General features: G+C 40.4%; 1 protein-coding gene across 3 annotated transcripts in view; it reads right to left on the reverse strand.

Moving 5' to 3' along the window:
* LOC136711429 (hyccin 2) overlaps positions 1 to 16754 on the reverse strand; it is a 78391-nt gene that overhangs the window by 18083 nt on the left and 43554 nt on the right. For all 3 annotated transcript variants that reach the window (XM_066687702.1, XM_066687699.1, XM_066687700.1), the window contains 5 exons: positions 14037 to 14216; positions 10524 to 10604; positions 6013 to 6128; positions 4610 to 4705; positions 1947 to 2063 (listed from right to left, as the gene is read on the reverse strand). In XM_066687702.1, the coding sequence (XP_066543799.1) occupies positions 1947 to 2063; positions 4610 to 4705; positions 6013 to 6128; positions 10524 to 10604; positions 14037 to 14216 (590 nt within the window). The remainder of the gene's footprint in view (positions 1 to 1946; positions 2064 to 4609; positions 4706 to 6012; positions 6129 to 10523; positions 10605 to 14036; positions 14217 to 16754) is intronic.

A 16754-nucleotide genomic window follows, 5' to 3' on the forward strand; every position in this document is an offset into this window, starting at 1 on the left:
AAGTTTAATAATTTGCTTGAGTCTACTGAAACCAGAGCTTGGCACGTCAATTTATTCTGAGTACATTTGCATAGACTGCTATTGCTACTGTTCATACAGTTTGATTAGGTAAAGCCTGAAAATCGATGGCATTAATTAACAGAAAGAATACTGCTTTCCAGTTTGCACCTATGGCAAGAAATAAATACATTTGCTGTGATAGATCCAAGGAGGCAGCATTTACACCATTTAAGCAAAGTTAGTTTTAATGTGATGGAAATTACAGATCCAGATTGGGCCTCTAAAAACCACTTGACTACTTGCCCTATTCTCACGGTCTGCTTCCTATCTTGAGGTTTAATACAGTGCCTACGACTAAGGTACAGCACAGTATACGGATGTCCAGGTCAAAGTAAAACGTACCTAATTCTCAAATTAAAGGGACCCACAACCGCAGCATTGAGAACTTCTATGTATCCCAGAAGTCCACAGGGCAGAAATCAACAGACTTATCTTGTTTGCATTGACTGGCCACACACAAATCAAAGTGCCTCTTCACACGGCGCTCACAATATACTGCTAATTAAATTCTTGGCGTGCTAATAGAGTCGTGTCTTCCATGTTTTAAGAAGGTCACTAAAACGGTCAATACTGCTACTTATGTGAATGGGAAGCCTTCCTTTTTGCTGGAAGGCTGGGAAGTATTGTAACGTTGACAGAAACCATGATAAGTCCAAGCGTATGAAGAGATAGTGAATTCACTGGGGTCAGTGGGAGGCAGTGAGCCTTAATCCTGGTCCTGGGGGGACTCTGGGAGTTCTGGGATTTTTCTGCCTACATTAAATTAATTACTGACTGAATTACCATAATTTCCAGGACTTTAGCCTGAGAGGATTTTAAGTCACCTATAAACCCTGCAGCAGGGCACGGCTTCTCCAGGACCTTGAATGAAAGCCACAGCTACACGGTATCTTTAGTATGATATCCTGCTGTGTGCTCCTACAGTTCATATTCTCTTAGCTAATGTGCATTTCTAAGGGGATAGTACATTAAAAAATAAAAGCTTATTCTTCAAAGCATTACATTTTAAGACTGATTTTGTGAGGAGCATATTGTAAACCCAACTGCCAACTGAGTAGAGTAGAACCATCATTATATTTTAACTGTTCACTTGGAGGGCTAAAATATGCATTGTTTCAGTCTCTGTAAAAAGGACTGCACAGCATCTGAAGATAAAATAGGAATAGAAAAAAGTACGACAAATTCACTTTTGTCCTTTAAATCAATCAAAATTAAAGCATTTAAAAATGATGAATAAATAAATAAACCAACAAACAAAATCCTCACTTATCAAAGAGAGTTGCATAGAAAGACCTGGTGGGTAAAAACCAACTTCCCAGTTTGAAGAAAAACCCGAGGGTACACTTCAGGAGACTGGAAGGAGCCTTTCAGATTTCAGCAGCGTTGTTTTATCATTATTATATAAAGGCAGTGCTCGCTGTACAACTGAAAAAAACAACCATGGTTTTTAAATAGACCCACTAATGCCTTGAACATTAACATGAGAAGACACCAGCCTGCAGCTAATGACTTCTGTACCACATCACAAAGTAGCTAACAATATCCTCCTCGACTAAAAATACACATACAGATTCTCCACAGTGGCATTTCCGCAAGTCTTCTTACTAATCCAAAACAAATGCTGTCTGTGACATTTTCCTTTTCATGACTTTACCGATTCTCAAACCACATCAGCTGGAACTCCTTGCACTGTCAGCAATATCAGTATTCTCGGTTCACCACACCTTGTGACGCAGAATAGATCACTAGTCTAGAGCTGTGACTGATTTGGATTTTTTTAAGCTTCTGAGAGTAGTGCCAGAATTCGCCACAAATTGAAAACAAAATACACTTCCACCAACAATGAAGAAAGCTGCAATCCCCGAGGTTTTGTTTCTATCACTTACATGGCATGGTACACTGATGTCAGCATCTGTACCATGAACTCTGGGTCCAGAATGACCCGGCCACAAGGCTCCTTCCAGGGTTTCTGGTGCTGTCGTGGAAACCCGCATACACATAACCTAAGGGAACAACAACAATAGCAGTCAGGGTACTTCACTTTAATATGGCGAGGTGCTGCATTAAAGAAGAAAATGCATTTGTAAACATTTGCGATTTTAAACACCATTGTGTGTAGGCTTTAAAGGCTGCCTTCAAAAACTGTAATTACTGCCAACGCCCTTCTTCAACAGTTTTAATGGTGTTTTTCGCATTTTTCAACCATTTAACCCTATGATTACAGCGTCTTACAAGGCAGGTGGTCCGTTTCAGTTCCGCAGAAAACACATTCTCAGGCGCTTGCTGCTAAATAAGGATGTCTACTCCTGTATTTACACAAATCTCTCAAGTGAGGAAAAAATAAATAAAAAATAGTCAATATTAGAATCGAATGTTATAAATTGTGCCCCCCCCATACACTGCCTGTGGGAACCTCTCTCTCCTTTTCTTGTGTGTGTGTGTTGTTTTCCACACTATGATCTGTAAGTCATGGCCTTGTCTCCAGTTGTACAATACTCAGAGACAAAACTGCACATAGGTAAGCGCTATGATAATATTCTTTACATCTCCTCAGGTCTTGGCAGTTTGAATTGCTTAGGACCCTTTGCTCAAGTAGGTAACAACTCCTGGACAGCAGATGTCTGATTAGTCTAAAAATACATAGTTTGGCAGCAGAGAGAGAAGTGCAGGCTGGCACACCTCTATGTCAGGTGAGGGGAAGGAAGCTCCGAGACACATCCCCACTATTTCAGACGCTAATATTGCGGAAAGAGTAGAAACAGCAGCTCATTCACTGGTACACGGTGAAAGACGAGGTAAACATTAACTATATATACTAGGCCTTTAGATTCTGAACATTACAAAATGAAGGTTGCTGTGTGAAAAGAAAAAAGGTAAAAAAGATGAGGGTGGAAATCTTAGTGGGAAAATTAAGAAGTGCCTACACTGAGTGGCCATTTCAAATACCAAGCAAAACAAGACCGAGGGCTGATACAGGACAGAATTCTCTAAATCTTTAATGTGTTTCGCCCTCTGCTCTATGCAACTATTTAGTTAATTGAAGAGTGAAGATACAGAAAGCTAGATTCATTCGATCACAGGCCTCCAGAACTCACTCAGTAAGCAACCCTATTCTATTGCACCGAAACATCAGAGCAAACGCACAAAATGACTTCGACCAGTCATGAGGTGCCTTACAGGGGTCTGACAAAATTGTGGTCTCTGTAATGACCTTTAATGATTCCCCAAAAGGGGTTAAGGAGACAAAGTGGCGGGAAACAAACAAACCCCATTCATTCTTGATTGCTTCAAAGGAAAACCGTCTAAAGCATTTTAAATCAAAGACTGTCTCCTGTCAAACAGCGACGTAGTGCTTGAATGCAGAGCCTTATAGTTCTTATTGTACAAACCTTCTCAGCAGCACTTTTACAGACGTTCTGGTCTTAATTTGATGATGCATTTGAAGTATGATGAAAAGGGTTGAGTTACTGGGCCTGGTGTAGTCCTGTTCTCACTGTATAACTGATCAAGCCATTGGTTTGAGTATGCTGACTAACAGAAGCCTGCTTCGGTATCATAAAACATCTACTGGAAGCCCTGCTGCTTGCCCTGTAAAATGTCAAATACGTCTGAAAACAGAAGGATGGTTTCAGATGACTGTTTCTAGGAGGAACATGCCTTTGTGTACTGTTAAGCATTTACATCAGGCAGGGTGTTTATTTGTTAAATCCCCTAAGGCTAACTGTTCACTCTAAAATATGAGAAGGGTGAAAATGTACTGAATTCTATTTAAAATTTCCTTTGATCTGTTCTGCTGTACAATACCAATACCCCAATTTATTCCTTGTATATATTAACATACAGAAACATTCAATGTGGACAAACCAATCCTCTTATTCAGCAGCCGCAGTGAGTGGGTAGTTTGCTCATAATTAGTGGAAACAATAATTAAGTCAGCTTTTCCTGCCTTCCAATTACCCTTTTCAGGGAAATACACAATTTTAACTATGTCTACCTGAAAGCAACATTACAGAGGATGAAAAGATGGCCTTTGACTTACAGCTTGACAAGCTATCCAGTCTTCCCATTGAGATAAGCAGTCACATATTATTTGCCATAGTAGCAAGGTGAAACAGTTCGAAAAATACTTTAGATCCTCCAAATAAATAGATAGACAAATTATAAGGATGCTAATCTTCTTCAAATGCAGTGTTACACAGGCGGTTAGGTGTCCCATTCAGACAAGTGTTAATCTTCCAGGCATCAGCTAGTCAGACAGACTCAGACCAGGACAGAAAACTTGATCTTGGAAGTCGCTGCTCTACAGCACTGGTCACATTCCCTTCACTTTAAATTATAAATAAGGGTCTGTAATGGAGCGCACTTTTGAACACATAAGGGCGGTGACCTGTTTGTTTGTGTTTTGAAAAATGTCTGTGCTTCACTATCCTATTCCTTATCCGAAGCTCTTCTGTAAAAAGGTACAATGTAATTGTTCTTTAGTTAACTTTAAACAGTTCAATTTGCACTCGGGTTTGTGATGTGAGAAGGTTTAGGCAAATATTCTTACCGTGAGCACATCCTGCAGACAGACTGGTAGGAAGAGGTGGGCATGTAGACCATAGCGGAGTTATAACAGAGCATCAGGAAACACAGCACCTCAAACCTACAGTGACAAAAACAAACTGTTATAGGAGCTAAGTGGGTAACAATTTTGTATGAACAGTTATTCATTTCAGTAATTTAAAATGATTTGTAAAGACAGTAATTAACAGTATAAACAGTGACTACTAAATTACATGTTGCAAGTAATTTAACCTTTTTTTCTCCAGATAAAATAAAATCACTATACTGTTGAGACAATTGTCTGTTGTAGACATCCCTTTGGCAATGCAGTGCAGGGTTCCTTTAAAGCCAAATAATGATTCTGGCAAACCCCAGCCTGCTAATTCAGTGAGGTGATGCTAAAATACCCACCAAATACTATAATTCAAGGAGAGATTATTTCTTCTTGATGAATGCTCATAGAAGACTCTGCACAGTCTTGTAAAAAGGAAATACATCTGTGTTTTATGGAGTTAGGAAAGGTAAAGAACCTGGAGAGGGTGTATCATTAAAGCCTCCCGAGATGATCTGATAAGCTATCAAACATCCTGAACAGCAGCGGTATTTTAGTGGGTGTAAGGAGCAGCTGAGGAGAGTTCAGTGTCATTGTACGGGGCAGTCTTATGAATCATCAGGACCCGTGCTGGCATTACCTTGGCTATGATCCCTGGTCTCATCTTAGATTTGTTTGGTGGAGTTAAGAGATACTGACAGTGATCAGTGATACTCCACACACAGTAAGGGATTTTATATTCTAGTGTAATTGCATAATTAAGTGTGTGTCAGTACTGAAGGGGAGTGGGGGTAAGGGGGGGTGCATCTACTGCTGGAAAGCCAATTAAATGGCAATGAAAATGCCACCCCTTCACCCTGTATTGCAGACATGAGAGGGTACTGCTGATTCTGATTTTTGCTTTTTCCCCACAAAATTATTAGGTTTTATTTTTTTTATATACCTTTGCACCTGTATGAAATATGTACCATCTATCACTGTGGCACCTGCAATTGCCTTTGGGAAATGAAGACAGATGAGCGAACACAGGGAAGATTGAATTGTCTGCAATACTCCAGCAATGAATGAAGTGGCCGAGCCATAAATAGCCAACAGGTCATAAGAGTAATTATTAGAAACCACCCCCCCAACCCACCCCCAAAATATTTGTATTTCCCATAACCTAGGAAGAGCACTAACACAATGCAGTCACCTTCTAACTGTCATACCATGCCTGAAATCAGCCCATGCCTGGCTATAACATTGAGTTCAAATGCTTTCACATTATATCCATATCTATATATCTGTTTGGTGTGTTCCGGTGATCCACCCGAGCCACCTTCAAGACACACCTGTTACTCAAGCTCCTGCATTACCTGTTCTGTGCGGTGAAGGTCTCTCTCTGGGGGTGGAGGTCGCTGTACACCACCCTGATGAGGTCATGCTGGCTCAGGGCACCCTCTGTCAATGCCATGGATCCCAGACTGGAGGGCTGAAGAGAGAGAAAAACACAGGACAAGGTCACTGTACAGCACATGTTAAAACAGACAGTGAATTCTGGTTTAAGCACCAGATCTCTGTGCTTTCCTGTGTATTGTGATGCCCTAGACGTCACTGTCTGAGGTGTTGGCAGGACCTGGATCACGCCATTTTTCTAAGAGCTAGATAACAATGCAGGGAATGTAGGGAAGCTCAATACTATCAGAATCAGTATTCAGTATTTTGTCTCCTAAGGTAACACAGTTTGTTTCCCTGGGATCAAGTTTAGGGACACCAATTCCAATAATCTTAATTAAGGGTAACTGATACTGACCTAAGATGCTCTGGTTCGGCCAATCTTGGTTTTCTGAACAACTAAACACTTGGTTTTCAGATTAACAGCAAGTCCAGAGAGAATAGTCAAGTCAGCCGACAGCCAGGACTTGTGTAACATCCTGTAGGAATCATGAGGTATATGTGGCTGGGAAAAGAGCAAAGCCCTATGATGAAGAACTTCCCAAGAGAGATTTCTGTATTTCACACACATTAGTGCAACAGTGTTTTGTTCTTCAAAAGTCACACTATCAGACTTCAATTGAATTCACATTCCTTCCCTTGGACTTACAAACCAATACAAAACAATCAACATGGAACGAAGAACAAATATCTGTTAAGACTGGTTTGCACAAGGTGAGATGATCCAGTACGTTTCCAACCCTAGAAGTCTAACTTAAACCACACAGCCTTGCTTTATGAATAGGCAGCACCTTCTTTGAAAGACTCCATGATACCGTGTGTTTACAGCAAGACTTCAAACGCACTGCTGCTTCCCCTGCTGGAGTGCAGAGATAAAAGGGGTCTGATAATTATGCATGGTTTCTCTTGCTCCATGGATACAGAGGAAATAATTTGTATGCATACACAACAGTATCTTTAAGGTTTATGGCTCAGGTTACCTTGTCATCATTAAACTGAAAGCAACACAATGATGGATCCCCCACAAAGCTGTTATCAGTTCAACCAGAAAGCTTACAGCACTTTTACACTAGGTCTTCTAGATCTACAAAAACAACGGGGGAAAAAAACAAAAACATATGGGGTTCCCCAATAGGGGTCTCCAAAACAGATTTGGGAACCACATGCACTAGGGTGTAACAGAAAAGGTGACCTGCGTGTATATACAAAAAAAAAAAAAGCAAAACAACGTAGATATCACACATACTCCAACAAGGAAATGTTATGCAGCAAAAACAATAACTGAATAACTACGAGACTTTTTGTGGTCTGAAAAACAAAACAAAACAAAAAACAACAGAGATTCCAGGCTTTTCAAAAGGAAACGCTGTAAAGCACAGAGATAAAAGGGGAGAGTGCCATGAAAACTGTCAGTACTGATGAGTTGTGTGCAGCTTACATGCAGGGAATGTGGATACTGCAGGGCAACTTCAGAAACAATGGAGAAAACAAGGGGACTCCTTGTGCCAAAAAACACTGGTTAACTGAATGTGCTTATTGTCTCCTCCCAGGCAAAAGCTTATACAAACAATGTCTGCAAGATGTTCTCGATAGGGACTTCAAATGACTGCATGTTGACCAAGAACAAAGGCTATAGTCTAATCTCGGTCCTTTGCAGATGATTATTCCGAGTTTAATAATGGAGTAATGTAGCTATTTTTAAGGCGAGCAGTATTTTTCAATGCGGTGGCTGATTGGGTATGTTGAAAAGAGGAAGGGACCTGCCCTGCAAAAGCCCCTGTTAAAAATCTATAGTGAATGATTACTATAACCTCTACATCCCCAGCTTCGTCTTGGGAAGATAAAGCTGGTTAATCCCTCAAAGTGACAAAATACCTTTAGCTTCAATCCCCTGAAATAAAGCATATTCATCTTCTGCAGATATATCTTGGGTACATTAAGAAACAAACCATTTCTGCAAAATCAAATTACCTACATGTAATAAATGCCCTGCCAGCAGCAGAAAGATGCACAGACTAATGACAGTTTTCAGATATTAAAATCAAATCCCCCCCGAAATATGCTTCTCTCTTGGACACAATATGCATGAATTAGTATGAATAATATCCCCACGAGTTCAGTGGATCTCCAAAAGAACTTCTCAAACTCAACCATCATGAAGGGTCATGAAGGTGTCTAGATAGTAAATGGGCCAGAGATGACCAAGAGAAACCCCCTTCTGGCCTGGCATTGCAACAGCAGGATGTGTTGTTGTAGAAGCAGCATTATTTTGCATGACATATGAAAAACAGAATTACAATCTGGTTTGTGTTCAAGATAAATACTGCTGCCGTAGATTGAAAATAAATTACATCAAACCAATTAATTAAACACTACAGTGCTTGAGACTTTTTTTTTGCATGGTTAAGTAAGCAGAAAAAAATGTTAATTTGTAATGGCAGAGGGCAATAGGTAAAATTAAAATGTGGGGTTTGCTGCAGTGAGCAGAGAAAAACTGTTCTTCGAATACTTGTTTGCCATGTTATCAGTTGCCTTGCTTCATTTAATTTGAGTTCAGGGGGTTCTCAAGCAACAATAGCAAACAACCAACAGAAGGAATAATTAATTTGGGAGGAGTGTATGCTAATGCAATCTCGTTATGGGCCTTGGACGTGGAGCTGTGCCAAAGTCCGTGAAAAATTCTCTCTGCTCTGTTCCCCCCCCACCCCCAACACTGCAGAGAGAATGTTCTCTGGCTTGTAATTAAGGCAATAAATTGCCCATCTCTGGCATCAGCTTTGAATTGGGTTTGTGAGACAGACAGGATAGAGTGGCTGATTGACTCTTATATTTGTAGAGCAACAGACAAGAAATCAAAATAGTTCATTCTTAATTAATCCAGACAAGTGATCATTGATATTGGTTGTGCTTATTATACGAATATAAAAAGCTAAAAAGGTAGATCTTAAGGAACTCCTGTCAAACGCTAGCAGGTCTGTAAATATTCAGTTTAACACACCACTAATTTGGAGCCAATAGTTATTAGGTATTAATGCAATTGTTGTGGAAGGAATTAATCCAGTCCAAGTGTAAGGCTAGATCTGTGAGGCCTAAATAAGATTACATGGTTTAACAGCTTCAATTTAAGAAAGAGTTATATTTTTATCTCCAACACTAACCCTGGGAGAGACATGTACTCCAGATATGGGAACTGGTTATTGTTCAGTCTTTTTCAGAATTAGTATGATTAAGAACTGGAGTGAAAAATAACCACATAAAAAAAAAAAGTGCTAATCGTACATTTCAATTTCAAGATAATTGCTCGAGTTTATCTCCTTTGCGTGGGGGGTCATCGAGCCATCACAGTCCAATAAACTTAGCACAGGAGCGGCTAAATGGAGATATGCATGGCTGTAAATTCCCGAGCTACTAATGCAGCAGATTCTTGGAGTGTCAGGTAATATTTCAGCGGCAACTCAGGGAGTCCTCCTTCACTATCAGAGCTTAGAGCTCATCCATCAACGGCTGGCGTGCATTTAAATATCCCAGAGGTTAAAGGCTAGCTGGGAGAGAGGGCTCCAACGCAACCTATACCTCTCTTTCAGTTTGCTGGAATCTCACTACTGTTGCCACAGAAAGCAAGAAACACACAGTAGTCGCAGCTAAGAGCACCGGGAAAGCAGGTGAGCCAGGATATGAACACTTGTTCTGGGTAATGCTCAGGCAGTGGGCCTCAGAATACAGTGCGACACAATTTTGCTTCCCCAAAGAGGTTCCTGCAGAGAAATGTTTTAGGAGGTGTCTTTACCAGATCAAACAACACAATCCAGATCATACATAGGGCATACAACAAATGAGAAATAAAGTAAGCAGAAATGACAGAAGGACAGCGCTTTCAACTCCCTATAATCTTGAAATCCATGGCCGCACAGTATTGGACTCAACCATGTCACAGGCCAGGAGGAAGACACTGGCAAGAGTTAGTTTATGTATGGAAGAAGAACTATTTAGGTCTTTCTTTCGGTTTCTGGAAATTAGGTGGAATCGTTCTCTGGAGCAGAATGCCTTTAATGCCGTCTTTTAGGATGGGATTAAAAATCATTCCCATATTACACATAAAAGCGAACGCCACGATTAGAGTCGGGAGAAGGAAAGCACTAAGAGCTCTACTCCGTTGGTGCAGGATAATGAAAACTGACATTTGTATGTCAAACACAACCACAAAAACAACACTGACCACGGCAACTGCCTGGAGGCGTTTAGTCTGAAAATATTTGTATAATGCTTGATCACTGCACAGCTTCACAATTAGAAGCACATGCTAGGCTTCTTGTGCTTGAGAGATGGCCTCTTCCTCTGTCAACCAGTATTGGGGAAGAACAACCCAGTGCCTTCACCCTACCTGACAGCTGTTTTTATCTTTCAATAGAATAAATACTGGTCTTTTACTTACCTCATGATATATAGATGGTTTTGATAGCGAAGGTATGGTGAATGACAACAGCTTACTGTTTCCATCTTTGTCCACAATTTCCTATAGAGGGGGAAAAGAGGAAGTTCAGTAAAAAAAATCTTACTAAAAAACAGTGAGGCTGGGTACTGGCAGGTACACTGCATGTTTTCAATGGCCTGATGTTCTAGAAAAAGCCATTGCAAATCACACAAAAAAGGTCCACACAATAATCCTTTATAAAGTCTTGTACTTTGTTAAATGTATCCATCAGCGCTGAGCCACCGGGAGCGGCCATAACAGGATTATATTAAACTCCCATTTATCCACCATATTTGATAACAGAACTTGGTTTGTTTGATTTCCCTTTCCGAGACTTGTATTAATCAAAGCTCAAGGCCTCACAAGGGGCCTGCAAATGCCAGGTTTTGGCCAGTAAAATCAATGAGTTCAAATGTTGTAGAGGCCATTGGAAAGGAAACCTGATCACTTGGTATACAAATAAAAACATGTGAAGCATATTATAAACCACTAGAACTGAGATAATATTATTTAAAAAATATACAATGTCACCATGAAGTGCTACATGACTAAGGGTTGTTAAATATTACATTGAATTGAACTTCATGAATGTAATATGTATATTTCCAATTGGTTTATACCAATGCCATATTTTGTTTATTTTTGAGTACTTTTGAAAGAGCCACCCTGGCAGGGTAATTTGGATGCCTTTTGAATGAAACTGCTTGAGATAATTCTCGATTGACAAATCATGAAGAAATAAACAGTGTTCCAATATTAATCCAAATCATTACAAATGTGTGTCAATGAAGAACAAGCTCAAAAGGAGACCAGTGACTGGAACAGTGGAGGAACACAGTGTGGTATTCCTGTAATGATGCAAAGGACCCCCAAAAGAGGCAGCAGAGAAATGTTCAAGCTAATATATCTGGACGTCTGCCTTTTCAACATTGTTTTCATTTGAGGTTTGATTTCTATCCAAGTGGCTGCAACAGAATGTTTGTATAGAAAACAATACGCAAGGCTGAAAAAATATAAATATAAAAATTAAGGCTCTTAAGCAGCATATGAATCACCACAGACGACAATAGCAGCAGAATAAAATGCCTCCTATAGAAGAGAAAACGAATCTCCCTCAACAAAAACTACAACACCAGCATTAAAATCTGGCAGCAAGATTAGATCTGTAGCAACATGAATACATATTTATTTTATTTTATTCTATTCTATTCCATCTCCTCAGCTCCAAAATTATTTTGTTTAATCCCACAAAGGATGTAGAGAAACTGACTGTGCAATTACAGATCCACTCAAGGATAACACAGGTTTGTTGGAAACACTTGAAGTCAGAAGCAACAGATGAGAGGCTTCAAATGTCTTAATTCCCTGCAGCGATCTCTTACATTACATGAGATTGATAAACACCATTACATGCAAATATCTTACAATCAATACAATAACTATTTGTATTCCTTTCTTCCCATCAAACCTCACCCTTGCTTGTCAGGGAGAACTTCCTGTTTAAGATGTTCTGTGATCACCTTCTGAAGGCACTGGCAGGAAGTGCTTGGGGAAAGTTTTTTTTAATCATTTTAATTTTTGTATTATTATTATGACAAAGACCACAAGAAGAATGAAAGCTGCAAAGGGGAACACTTATTTGGATATCAGTCTAAACATTGTAGCATTTTATACACTATAATAATGTTATATCTGATAATGAATGGATTTGCGTTATATATATTCACCGATCAGCCATAACATTATGACCATAACACTGATAATCTGGTTATTATGGCACCTGTCAGTGGGTGGGATATATTATTCAGCAAGTGAATATTTTGTCCTCAAAGTTGATGTGTTAAAAGCAGGAAAAATGGGCAAGCATTAGGATCTGAGCGACTTTGACAAGGGCCAAATTGTGATGGCTAGACGACTGGGTCAGAGCATCTCTAAAACTGCAGCTCTTGTGGGGTGTTCCCGGTCTGCAGTGGACAGTACCTATCAAAAGTGCTCCAAGGAAGGAAAAGTGGTGAACCGTCGACAGGGTCATGGGCAGTCAAGGCTCACTGATGCACGTGGGGAGCGAAGGCTGGCCCGTGTGGTCCGATCCAACAGACGAGCTACTGTAGCTCAAATTGCTGAAAAAGTGAATGCTGGTTCTGATAGAAAGGTGTCAGAACACACAGTGCATCGCAGTTTGTTGCGTATGGGGCTGCGTAGCTGCAGACCAGTCAGGGTGCCCATGCCGACCCGTGTCCACTGCTGAAAGCGCCTACAATGGGCACGTGAGCATCAGAACTGGACCACGGAGCAATGGAAGAAGGTGACCTGGTCTGATGAATCACAAGTTCAAGGTGTTGACTTGGCCTCCAAATTCCCCAGATCTCAATCCAATCGAGCATCTGTGGGATGTGCTGGACAAACAAGTCCGATCCATGGAAGCCCCACCTCGCAACTTACAGGACTTAAAGGATCTGCTGCTAACATCTTGGTGCCAGATACTACAGCACACCTTCAGGGGTCTAGTGGAGTCCATGCCTCGACGGGTCAGGGCTGTTTTGGCGGCAAAAGGGGGACCTACACAATATTAGGCAGGTGGTCATAATGTTATGGCTGATCAGTGTATATATGTTTATATAAAAAATAGTGTATTCATTTACCTAGAGAGGAATGTGTGAATTATGGCAAAACAAATCTCATTAACAGTGAGTGTTTGGATTAGGCTAAACATCTGTTGCTGTACAACAATCTGCCCCTTCAGGAATGTTCTGCTAGTTTTTAATTTCACAAATTGAAACATAAAAAATAGTACTGGGTGTGAGCCCCAGGCAGATAAAAAGAGTATATGCTTTTATACATTTCAAGTATACAAGTCTGGCTGCAATAATCTATTTAAGTTAATGCAAAGATGTTAAAAAATATTAATAAACAAATTTGCATAACAACAGTGTTCATTGGGCTGGCCTGTTGTTCTGAGGAGGAGCTGGGACCAATTGTGTTGCTTTAGGTTAATACAATTATAATACAAATTGAGATTGGCTGCTAGTGAAATTAATGGTTTACATGGAACCAGACCAACATGCAAAGCAGTGTGCCGCACCCAGACTGCAGCGAGTGAACATCTACAGCTCTCTCTTCATGGCTTTACATAATCCTCTGCACCCTGCTCACACAAACAGCCACTACACATTAGCTGAGCTCCGCACCAATTGTCAAACCACCATAGCCCAAGAACCTGCTCAGTTCAAGCCTTAATTGTCCAGAGAATGTGATAACCATTTTACCAACAGCCTATGAAAATTACAAGAATAATAATAATATTGTTATGTGCAATAATATATACATCACCTTATCAATCAACTGTTACAATTTGGACAGAATTACTTTTAATAAAAGTAAAACAATGTCTCTGAATAAAGTGAACATGGGATATTTCTAGTCGATCCCACAATACATTTACACTCTTTGAGAGGGGGTATGGGAAGTGCATACCAGGTTGTAGATGCCAAGCAGCAGAGCCTCAATGCAGCCGTTGCTCTGTCGGTCTCGGCTGGCAGTGACACGCATGTAGACCCAGACCAGCTCAGGCAGGAACTGCAGTGTGAACCTCTTCAGCTTGTCTTCAGTACTGCGGTATAGCTCGAACAGCTGGTGACACACCGGCTCCAGGAGCTGGGGAGGGGAAACAACGCACACTTACAGCACCAAGCGTCGCAGGAACCCATGGTAACATTGCTATGAAATGGAAAGCAGGCCGGTGTTTTGTAACATCTACACACCGCCAATCAAGCTACAAACCTACAAACCTAGGCGGATGGCTGTTTTTTAATTGGGCAGAAGGAAGAATCCTGTGGGTCAAGTATCAGGTTTGTACTTTTGGAATGGCAGGTGGGTCCAAGCTTTGATTTAATCTTTATAGTCTTTATGAGTCTTTATATTTAGTAGAGCAGAAAATGCTGCATAAAAGTGGCCTTGGTGGTGAAGCACATTCATAATGGCAAACTGCATTTAAATGATCTAGCACTTAACCAAATGACAAAGTAGGTTATATCTGATCCGTTTCGACTGTCTGAAAATGGGGCAAATCAGGCTTGCGGTACTGATGTTGCCTTCTGATTATACAGCTTATGTCCTGCCTTCGTTACATGCTCCAGGCCCCGCCTCCAGGAAAGCAAATTAGACTGAAAACTCTGAAAATCAAGAATTCTTTCTAATCACTTAGTTTGTTATGGGAACTGTAAGAACGGTTCTCCAGCAGCCAATGAGGCAGCCAGCCAAGTGATCAGGATTAAATTAGATTTACAAAAGAAACACGGCTCTGCCTGTAATGGCAACCTAAATTTCATTCTGAAGATTCCCCCTCTTGCCTCCTTTTGGTCAGCAAGAATACGCATCACTCCATACGGGTGTGTGTGGGTGCAGCAGACTCCCTACAATGCAAAGGGTTGATGATTCCCACATTCTGGTCACGAAAGGTTTTCTGCAAAGAATGGCACCTATGAGAACTGAAATGAGAAATATGAGGCATTGCTGATGCAGGAATCTGTTTCAATAACTCACTGGTAACAGATTTCGTAATAGGCTTTAATGAAATAAAGCACTGCTATTCACCAGCTTATTGCTTTGCAGTCTGATTGCTTCTCTGGTGGTGAATGCTCAGTCATTAATTCCAACCTCCAGTTTAATTTAATGACATTAGAGAACTAATGAAATCTTGGAAACAGGGCTGTACAACAATAAAAAATTTAAAAAGGCAGCACCCAGCAGTTATTGACGTGAGCATTTGGTAAACCATGAGGAGGATATCGACTGACAATGATCAAAGGTTAGCGTCAATCAGTACATTTTGATATTGAACGGAACTCACATACGTATGTACAAGGAGGAAAGCAAATCTAACATGGCATTTTTATGGCCTTGGATGGAAATATTAATCACTGTATCCTCATGCTGTTGAAACCCAGGCAGTGCTGAATGGCTTAGAAAGCTTCATTGCGTTAACCCACACTGATTGTTATGGTTTTTGCAATGATAAGATTCAATACCAATGATATGGATGGCTTCAGCAAAGCAATCACTCGTTAAGAAAGTCTGCAGCGCTTTAGTTCACTTTTCCCCAGAGACTGCAAGTCTGCTCGGGTTTATAAGTGAAGAACTGCATGCCTTTCCCTGTGTGTCTCTGAATGAGGTCACTGTCTCACTGTGCTACGGGACTGTGCTATAGTTCAACCCCGATACCCAGAAGAACAGGGTCTGATAAGAACCAGTTTTCAACTGCAATTTGGGGCTGATGCATCATACAAGCCCCCCATAATGTAAAACATTATATCTCTCCCTGGATTATTTTAAACTCTTCAATGAGGATGGAAATAGATGATGGAAAAATTCTCACTTCGCACAACACCCACCAACCAAAGCAAAAACGACTACTTTTGTCATCTTTTTCTACTGCCAACCCCTTGTACAGAGCGATAAGGATCCCCTCACTTAGAGCAAGCCATTTTAAATATGACATGCTACTGAAGGATGCCAAAATGAAAAAGGCACATCTTCCTTGTGCTGATTATATCGAGGATTACCCTGGATTTGGCTAAAGAATACGATCATTACAATGTGTTGTGATAGGAGACACCTGCCAAGTACTCACCTCAGCAGTACATGATAGGGTTCATTTCGAAGAGCTTGTACTGTAAACACAGCACATTCAATATGCTTCATGCACTACATATTAAGAACAAGCATTCACATTAAACAAAGTTACAGAGAGCTTGTCCTTGAATTTTCCTCAACATGCTCTGTAACAACAACAAAAACGGTTGCCAACTTTACCCAGTGCACTTTAAGATTCAGAAGCAAAACTGAAAGTGTTTTAATCAGATTGCAGGAAACAAATGTTTTGATGCATAGCACCCATACTGTGGCCTGCTAGCATTATAAATAAACACCAGGGGCTGTGCTAAAACCACAGAGGCGTACTGGGTTAAAACAGCTATGTCTCGTGTATTTCAGGGTTGTTATGTATACAAGGAGGGGTGGAGTGCACTTTTAAAAAAAAAAAAAAAAAAAAAAAAAAAAAACATTGTGAAAGATAAACTGAAGATATCAATGTGTTAAACGGCTGCTATTCAAAACACCATTTGGTTCTCAGATCGACATTGTGAACAGATGGTGCCAATTAATTAAGTTTCAATATAATTCCCTGTGTTTCAA

This window comes from Amia ocellicauda, chromosome 16, assembly GCF_036373705.1.
Source record: "Amia ocellicauda isolate fAmiCal2 chromosome 16, fAmiCal2.hap1, whole genome shotgun sequence".
Classification (NCBI taxonomy): domain Eukaryota; kingdom Metazoa; phylum Chordata; class Actinopteri; order Amiiformes; family Amiidae; genus Amia; species Amia ocellicauda.